The sequence below is a fragment of the Meleagris gallopavo genome (assembly GCF_000146605.3).
Source record: "Meleagris gallopavo isolate NT-WF06-2002-E0010 breed Aviagen turkey brand Nicholas breeding stock chromosome 5 unlocalized genomic scaffold, Turkey_5.1 Chr5_random_deg7180001718219, whole genome shotgun sequence".
In the NCBI taxonomy this organism is placed as follows: Eukaryota; Metazoa; Chordata; class Aves; order Galliformes; family Phasianidae; genus Meleagris; species Meleagris gallopavo.
This window is the reverse complement of record NW_011095712.1, coordinates 1-9,349: the sequence shown is the minus strand read 5'-3', so window position 1 is coordinate 9,349 and position 9,349 is coordinate 1. Positions and strand designations below refer to the sequence as shown.

Here is a 9,349-nt window from a genome sequence, read left to right as displayed (position 1 = left end):
TTTAAAGGAGAATCTGACAGCGGAAAACCATTTTTCTAAATTCCATTTTACCCTTATACACCACATGCATGCAATGTGTAATGCCAGATGTGCTTCCCAGGGTAGCCTGTGTTACTTACAGATACACTGGTAAGAAATGCACCTGTTAAGAGATCATAGGGATGGATTTTTATGTGTAATTGTCTTCCTGGGGAGTTGGTAGGGGAAAGCGATAGGAGAGCACTCATGAGGGAGCAGCAGGATGCTGACAGGCTCCAGGATGTCTCTCTGAAATCACAAGGGGTAAACCAACAGGAGCCGAGGCAAAGGATCATCTTTTAAAGTGGGTGGGATTGAAGTGACTTCTCAAGGAAAAGAATTTGGTCTCTGACATAAATACTGCACTATGGCTAGGAGGAATTATCTGGGAGCTACTATGCTGGAAGAATTTAAACTGATTAGTTTAAAACAAAAAAAACAAAAAAACACAACATCAAAACTCTTCAAGAAAAAGTCTTTGTAAACGATTCAGGAAAAGGAATTGTTTTGGCAGGCTCTGAGTTTGGTTTGCTGCAGGTGGCTGAGAGCCAGCCCTACACAGAGCTGCCAAAGTGCACACTGAGACCGGATTTTGTTTTGATAGCTCCTGCTCTAAAAACTGTCGGAAGAATAGAGGTGCCTTTGTCTAAAATAGACCTTTTTTCATAATGTAAAATGGAATTTTGAGATGCACATGCTGAATAGACTGAGGTAAGTTTTCTTACCAAGAGAGCGTGCAAAAGCCTTGTGCACCCTTGCTATTTCAGTATGGGGTCTTGAATGGGATTTAGGGGCTGTATTAACTCCTGCTGGAGTAATGTGTTCTTCTTGCCCTTCCCCTCCTCACACTGTAGGACTTCTCCCTAAACCCCATAGCTGCTGTGATATCCAGGTAATGTTACTGGCCAGGCACCACACAGGTTTCTGCAAGGAAAGCAGGGAGCTGCTGCTGAGAGCGGTTTGTTTGAGCTGTGGCAAAAGCCTGGCACATGTTTACTCTGTCTGGCAATGTTTGTTTAATTAGAACGTGAGGAAGGAAACTTCACTTAAATAGCATCTTGGGTTTGACCACGATTGTAGGCTTACTGATGTTCTGACAGAGGAGGGATAAATACTCCCATAAGACTGGTGGAATCGTTTTAGCCTTTCAAAAGAGAGCATTTCTATACTGCGTTCTATAGCTTAAAAAGAAACTGGGAGCCTTCCCCTCAGCTCATCTAATGATGGGTGTCCCTCTCTTGCTGAAGGTCTGTGGCAGTTAACTCCCCAGTCTAGCGTGTTAAAAAAGGGCACTTGTTTTCTGTTCTCTCCCATGAATCAGATAAGTTTCTTTAGAAAATGCTGTGAAAGAGTTATTTTGTTTCCAGTGCTGTTAATGTTTTGACTGGTGCTTGTACATTTCCAGCCCTCCCAGCACTCTGAAAGTAGGTGCTATTGAAGTAAGATGAAAAGAATAAATGCAATAGCAATCTTTATTTGTGAAACTAAGATGCCAAAAAAAAACAAAAAAACCCCTGTTAAATAAGTTGCAAGAAGTTGTGAAGGTCCCAGCAGCTGTTTCTCTTGCGTGAGCTTTGATAAGAATTTTTTTCCCCCAGTTTCAATTGGTGATTATCTATAATTCTTTTTACCTTAGATGGCAATTTATGGCATGTTAAAGGGGTGTGATTCATGATAGCACAATCACTTCTTGTTATGGTGCTTCTGCTTTGCCATGGCAATTTAGTGCTTCCCTCTTTCTGTATGAACTCTGTGCATGCTGGCGTGTTTTCACTGTTGCTGAACTCCTGTGCAGTCCTGCCTGGAATGGGGTTTTCTGTAATAGTTTTCTGCCCCAAACAAAATAGACATGGCTGTATTTCCTTCTCTGTTGGTTTTGTCATGGAGATCTCAAAGGAAACGTGGAGGAAATCTGGTAGTCGATTTTTTTTTTTTAATTATTATTATTTATAAATTTAAAATTGTCTCGCAGTAGTAAGACTAAAATTGATATTTAGAGATTGAGAATAGGCTCAGACATTAAAAAGAAAAACAAAGATAACAGCTGAAGCCTTAATGCTTTGGAAGGCTTCTTTAAAAAAAATAAAAAAATAATTGAATTCCATATCCCCAAACGGTTTACTTTTGATAAATTATTTTTTCCTAATTTTTTCCCTTCCAGCAACTGGAAGCAGCAGCTGCCCGTGCTGCCGAGGAGGAGAAGAAAAGGCTTCAGACCCAAGTTGAGTTACAGGATCGCTTCAGTCTGGAGCTGGAGAGAGAGAAAATGGTGAGTGGTTCCTGCAGCGAGTGGTGCCAGCTGCGACTCCAGGCTGTGGTCAGCGCGCTCAGCAGTGACGTCCCTCAGACACAGTCACCAAAAGGTTTCAGCAGAACTTGCAGGAGGTTGGAGAATGCATGCAGTCTGCATTACATTTATTAGAGACGTAAGGATAAAATAATTTTACAAGGGAATAAAAAACTGAAACAGCTCCACGATTTGCGCAACATTCAGAGCTTCAGTATTACTGGAAAATCACAAGTAGAATGAATGGTTGACAAAATAAATGCAGGCTGAATTTATCCTTCCTTATTTGTACAGGTGGAGATACTGAGGCTAGTTCATGTTGTGTATATATATAGAAAATGAGCAAAGACATAATTTAAAATGCATTTTAGGATTTTTCTGAATTGATTATATTCCCCAAACTGTTCCTTTCTTCACACTGCTGGTTCTTCTGTATTTATCTACCCACAAGCACAATGAGAGGAAGACTTGCAGCATTAAAATGCTGTTCTTATAATCCAGGACAAGGATTTCCAAAACTAATTCTTCTGTCTTCAGGGATTTAGTGAGGCATTAACAGGCTCTTCTGTCAGCTGCGGAAAAGAAATAGAAGTAGTCTTGTCAGTGCAATTATGCAGTAACACCTCAGGACAAATGTGTGTGTAGTGCTGTGCTATGGACTGAGCGTGCATTGCTGGACACCATGGCTTTCTGGGTCAGTGAGATTTAGGTTAGCCCAGGGAGAGCAGCAGTGGAGCAGGACACACTGTTCTACCACAAGAGAAAGCAAGTTTTTCCTGCTGGCGCCAGGAGCAGTGCTTCACCTTCTGTGAAGTGTTATGCATTACTAACTGCAGAGTTTTGAGTACTTTCTCCTCTCTGTTTAATGACAGCTGACTGCTGTTGTTCCCAGCTGAGCGGGACAGATCAGGTGCTGCAGTACCCTTCATTTCCTGCTCTGGTCAGTGATGGGGCAAGGTGGGATGATGCTGTGGATACGCAGCTTCTCCTTCACTTTTCTGTAGTCCTTACCTTCATTTTTTGGGTACAGTAATTGCTCTAAGCTAAGTCAGCCTCCCCAGATGACTTCCAACCCTTTGCTGTTGCACACTGTATACATACATATATGGATGTGTATACATGGATATGGATATACATACATCCAGCTGTATGAGCTGAAAAAGTGTAATTAAGGTGCCCTCACCTTTGTGTCCAGGCACTCTGCAAGCTTTTCCTTCCTTCTGTTTAGTGTGTATCTGTACACTGTACACTAAGTCTCATGATCAAACTGACTGAAGATGGGCTTAAACCACTGTAAGAATCCTGTGAAGCATGCAGTGAGAAAGTGTAAATGACCATCCACAGCTGCAGCTCTAGGCTCTCTTTGATCGGTCTTCCTCTGCAGGCTGCAGGAAAATGTCTCTCTGAAAATGCCATCTGAGAAAAACCTGGTACTTCCTTTATCATTGGAAACCTGAATTGAATGGTAACTCTCACATGTCCTCAATTTATGCTGCTAGGTGAGACAAAAAATGGAAGAGCAAGTCGCTCAGAAATCGTCTGAACTGGAACAGTATTTACAGAGAGTACGTGAACTGGAAGAGATGTATAAGCAGCTCCAGGAAGCTTTGGAGGTTGAGAAACAGGCACGTCAGGATGAAGAGACTGTAAGGAAACTTCAAGCCAGGTATGTATTTTACCCAGTGGTGATGTTTCTGTTCCCTCTCCCCTGCACTAATAACCAACTGTGCCATGCTTTTGAAGACTGTTTGCATCTTGCACACTGTGCTGGGAAGGGGAAATAAAGTGTAAAGACGGGAGATTTTCTTTTGTTAAGTTATAAAAGCCAAAATTGGCATACATGTTTTTTATATATGTTTTTATTAGCCCCTAACAGGGGTAGTGCTCAGTAACTTCAGAAGAGCGGGCTCACTTACTTTTCACAATGTATTGTGCCTGTCCACACTTGAAAATTGTCGTCACTCTGTACAAATTTTCAGTTGTGTGTTTTATAAAGTAGCAGCTGTGAATAGAGCTTGCTGTTGTATTTCAACTGGTAAAGGGTTAAATCTTCTGTTACGTGTATGAGCTTCACTTTCTGTGATTTCATGGAGTTAGTCTTCTCCAGACAATTAAGATAACTCATGCGTTTGTTTCTTCTTTGGTTTTCAGTGTTTTGCATTTGCATCATTGACTGAATTTTCTGAATAGCCTTTTGTAGCAGTGAGCCTGCTGCACTGCTGGAGTGACTTTCAGTGCCACACTGAAGACAAGCCAAGAAGCAGTAAATTTTCTCTGCTTCTCAATATTTGACTTTATTTTTAATTAAAATTTCCAAGAAAGAAAATAATTAGCATGGCTCTCCTCTGTGTATGCTATGTAATGGCTACAGCTTACTGTAAAGTGCAGCTAACACCATAATCCCCATTGCAGATTACTGGAAGAGGAGTCAGCAAAGAGAGCTGAACTGGAAAAATGGCACTTGAAGCAGCAACAGACCATTCAGATGACAGAAGCAGAGAAGCAGGAGCTAGAAAACCAGAGAATGATAAAGGAACAGGCTCTTCAGGTTGCTATGCAGCAACTGGAACAGCTTGAACTGGAAAGGAAAGAGGCCCTTGAGCAATATGAGGTGAGCCATTTTGTTTATCAGCCTCTCCTGTTGGCCAGGTATGCAGTATTTTAACTGAATTTGAAGTTCCTCAATGTCATGCCTGCTTAAGGATTAGTAAAGCACAAGATAAGAACAAGTTGGGTAGTTATGTGATTTTATTTTTATTTTTTTGCCACAGACCAGTACATGTATCTGAAAAAGAGGACAGGTTTAAAATATACCACTCCTTTATTCTTTTATCCTCAGCCTATGCAAGCCAGCTCAGTCACAGCCTGAAATACTCGTCATGTGTCTGTCTGTTGCTGTATGCAGTCCCATTGCTGTCATAACCAAATGTGATGCTTCTGAATTAGTTATTCTTGCAATATTTTGATGATGTAGTGGGACAGTGTCTTCTACCAGTGAAATACTGCTGTGCACCTGTAAGGCCTTGTTCCTTTGGAAGTACTTAAGCACTGAATTGATATCGAGAATGGCAAGGAATGACTCGAGATCCTCTAATGTGTAGCAGTGCCTGGTCTCCCAAATGCCAGACCTGTTCTCTGTTTTGCTGAGCATTTTTTTATTTAGGCCAGTAGCTGTACTCATAGAAGAAATGTGAAGTATTTCTCAGAATCCGAGAGTGCTGAGACTGTATTTCTCTGTACTTCGTAGGGCTGGAGAGGTGTCGACTCTGCCTCTGTTTAGGTCAAGAAAACAAAACAGTGAGATTTCTTTTTAATTGGGAGTATATTTATGCTGTCATTGTGTCCTTGGAGTTAGATTCTGTGAAGGACAGACTATGGAGCTGTCTGGACTGGCACAGGATATAGTGCAGTGATTCCAAGGTGGAATATTTCTGGCCACTTTACGACGTACCATGTTGGAGCTGCATCTAACTCATCCTGAGTGTTACTTTCAGATAATATTCAGCTTTTTTTTGTATATGCAGTGTCATTTACTACTCCTACTAATGGCTGACTGTAAGAGAATTAAAAAACAAGCAGTAAATCTGAAGTGGTGGAGTGCAGTAGTTCACATTACTTTAGAAATAATTTATCGTGCCGACCTTCTATTTAGAATTGACCAAAAGACCAGTTTACACAGAAGAATCTCTCTTTCTTGCTTGTGGCTATCAGCAGCAGTCTGTTCCATTTATCACGTTATGATTTCTAACTGTGAGATGTATTCAGTAGCTGATATTAGATCACAGTACTACTAAATATAACACAACTTGTACTAAACTACAGTTTATGTATGTTTTTGATCTTCTTGAAGAGTAGCTGTAGTTACACAGCTACAGGCATCTTACAGCCTCAGTAATTGCTGGATTCTGGTTTGATGACCTACTTTTATGTAGCCAGTGACTGACTAAATGAGTGAGCGTGTCTGAAATGGAACAGCCCTGTCCACACTGAGCAGTGCAGCCTGACAGAGCATGGTACAGTTGTTAGATTGAAAATGTTTATTTTTGTATAAATATAATAACGTTATTTTCATTTTTTAAATGGGGCTATGCTTTATTTCAGGAGGTTAAAAAGAAGTTGGAAACGGCAGCTAATAACACCAGGAGCTGGAAAGACAAAGTAGCTCATCACGAGGGATTAATTCGACTAATAGAGCCAGGTAAATAAGTTATCAACATTAAAATCACGAAAGCATTGTACTCACGTATGTGCATCAACCAGCTGTGTATTCAAGGCCACCTTCTCTTGTAGCTTACTGGCTTCTCTACAGCCTATAAATACTACATTGTCAGAACTGCTGGTCTGAGTAGGATCTTCTCTCTGAGTGGTAGGATTGTTGTGCATTCAGAACCTACATGGTTCTGAAGAAACTCTGCATACTTAAAATAAATTAGTATTATTAAATTAGTAGGAGTAGATAAAAGCTATAGTTGCTTTAAGAAGGGCCATTATGAAATCCCCATACCTAGAGTGTTAAATATGTGCAAAATTAAACGTAAGAACCTTTTCAAGTCTTTACTCTACTGGCCTTGCTAAAACTATTTCCTTTTTAGCATTATATCATAATATGGGATATGATGTGATGTGATGCAATAATTGTTACATTATATTACTACTTTGCATCACAATATTGTACTGATCTTAAGATACAACGTACTGCATTAGATCATACTGTCTCTAATATTTACATTATTATAGCATTGCATTGTATTATTATTTATATTTAAACAAAGCAAGGATCAACCTGAACATGGCATGTTTGAGTGTTTAACAGAGTCAGCCTGAATGTGGACTGCCAAAAACACAAAGTAAAGATACCTTCACCACTTACTGGATGTTTAGGCTGAGACTGCAGCTGGGAACCACTCCCTTGAAGCACTTTTGCTGTGTCCCAGGCATTCCTCCTGCTGCAGTTAGGTGGCTCCTTGGGCTGCCTTTGGGACGGCTCCCAACCATGGAGCACTGACCGAATCATCCCAAGACTGCCCTGCTGCTGTGGGAGTGGTGGTACTGTCAGAAACTCTTGTTTCAATGCACTCTGTCTTTCAGGCTCCAAGAATCCACACCTCATCACAAACTGGGGCCCGGCAGCCTTTACTGAAGCTGAACTGGAGCAAAGAGAAAAGAGCTGGAAAGGGAAAAAAGCCTCTTCTGAGTAATGACAATAGCTGACATACTGCTTGTGAACAGAAGTCCACCTTTGTTCACTCTGCTTTGCACAGAACAGCTTATTGCTCTTTTGAAGATGCTAGTTTACTCAGCAGGAGGGCCTTTCTACAAAGGAAATACTGTTTACCACGCAGAAGTGTCTACTAAGAGCTCAGTAACTACACCACTATGTGCTGTCTGGCAGTACTTGCTGTTTTCCTTCGCCTTAACAGATATTCTGTTTCTTTATGCAAGACTTTTCCACTGAAGATTTTTTATTTAAGTGTAGGCTGTGACACGGTGGTTTCTATATTAGCCTGTAACAAACAGGCAGCATCTAACCCATCAGGCACCATCACTCATTTCAAACAGCAAGGGAAGCAATTGCTACACTGGTTCAGTTAGTATAACATAAACATGGGATAAGTCAATCCTGTGGACTCTGTCCAGAGCATTACCTTTCCTTCCTTTCAGTCTCTTTTTGCTTTTTCCTCTGTCTGCCTGTTGCTCTTCATGTGGCTGGCTTCATCCCTGGGTGCCCGCTGTCTCTGGTTCCTGGCTCCTCTGAGCTGTCCTCTGCAGGAATGCACATAAAAGCATTGGAAACAGGCATATACAGAATGCTGCTGTAGAACATTTAGGAAAAGCAGTAATTCAAGATTGATCTTGTCATTCCCCGTATCTGAGGCTGGGTTAAAAAAGAATTTAAGAACTTGGAAAACCATGTCCATGGTTTAAAAGATGCTCACTTTTGGCTTAGAGATTTTTCTGGAGTGCACGAATGGAACATGATGATACACAGAGATGAAATATCTGCATCAAACTTACGTTTATATGCAAAACATTTGTTGATGCAGTGACCAGTCCTATAGTTGTAGCACTCCATTTTGTCTTATTCTCTATTAGAGGCCAGATTAGAAAAATGGAAGATGAAAACTAAATTTGATATAAAAATGATGAGTCAGTAGCAGTACTGCTACAGAAAAAATAATTCCTGCCAATCCATTTCAGCAGTACTGGTAATGAAGATTTTTCCATTGAGTCTTAAACTTCTCTGCAGAGAACAAGAGAGGAATTTCTGTTTCTGCAGGGAAGGAACAAGTCTGTGATGTTGCCCAGTAGGTCACCCACACCAGACTGAGGTCTAACTGAAGTCACAGTTCTTGCTAAGTTCTACAGGCATTCTGAAAAGTAAGTCCTGCCTCGTGAAGAGCAGATGCCCACTGGTGTGGTTTGTTAATCAGCTTTGCCTTTGCACATAGACCAAACACAGTGGTTTTCATTCAGCTCAACGTTAAATTACCCTTAGTAAATAAGATGTGAACATTTCAGATGGATAACCAGTGCCTTTGGACACAGCACTGTGCTGCTCAGCTCTCAGAAAAGCAGAAGCTATACAGACAGACCTTCAGATTCAGAACTCGATAGCATTTTCATTGCCTGTTAACTAGGACTCACTCAAATACTGAAATCTTCACAGACATTTACTCTGATTATATTTTTGTACTAATTGAAATCTTTTTAATGTTTTGGTAAATTGAATGCTGATGAAAATGGAAGGAAAATCCAGGATTGTCCTACTTGTATTTACTGTACAGAAACGCAATAGTTTCTTAAGCTGGCTAACAAGGCAGTTTTATATTGATCTTGTTTACAGAAAAAATGTAGAAAAAAAAAACTGTAATAGAAATACTAATGTATACATTGTTAAACTTTGCTAGATAAAAAGGAACAGTATTTATAACTGCCCAGCACTTCTCATGGAGAGCAGAAGGTATACGTACGCCTTCTGGGGCCAAACTTGTTAATTTTTCTAACAGTCTTTATTTTGGACAAATGTTGTGTGCGTTTTTTTTT

At 40.5% G+C, this 9,349-nt stretch overlaps 1 protein-coding gene and 1 long non-coding RNA gene across 2 annotated transcripts; one reads left to right on the top strand and one right to left on the bottom strand.

The window, feature by feature from the left end:
* The first annotated feature begins 779 nt into the window (after positions 1 to 779).
* LOC104909205 (switch-associated protein 70) lies at positions 780 to 9,172 on the top strand. The gene is made up of 6 exons (XM_010726352.3): positions 780 to 1,933; positions 2,180 to 2,287; positions 3,805 to 3,971; positions 4,718 to 4,916; positions 6,407 to 6,503; positions 7,394 to 9,172. The coding sequence occupies exons 1-6, from the start codon at positions 1,868 to 1,870 to the stop codon at positions 7,501 to 7,503; spliced, it is 747 nt and encodes a 248-aa protein (XP_010724654.3). The 5' UTR covers positions 780 to 1,867; the 3' UTR covers positions 7,504 to 9,172.
* Positions 5,359 to 8,047, bottom strand: LOC116217589. The gene is made up of 4 exons (XR_004162287.1): positions 7,951 to 8,047; positions 7,176 to 7,472; positions 6,549 to 6,664; positions 5,359 to 5,577 (listed from the first exon to the last, which is right to left on the bottom strand). It is a non-coding gene; the product is annotated as an uncharacterized LOC116217589 (long non-coding RNA).
* Positions 9,173 to 9,349: the final 177 nt, after the last annotated feature.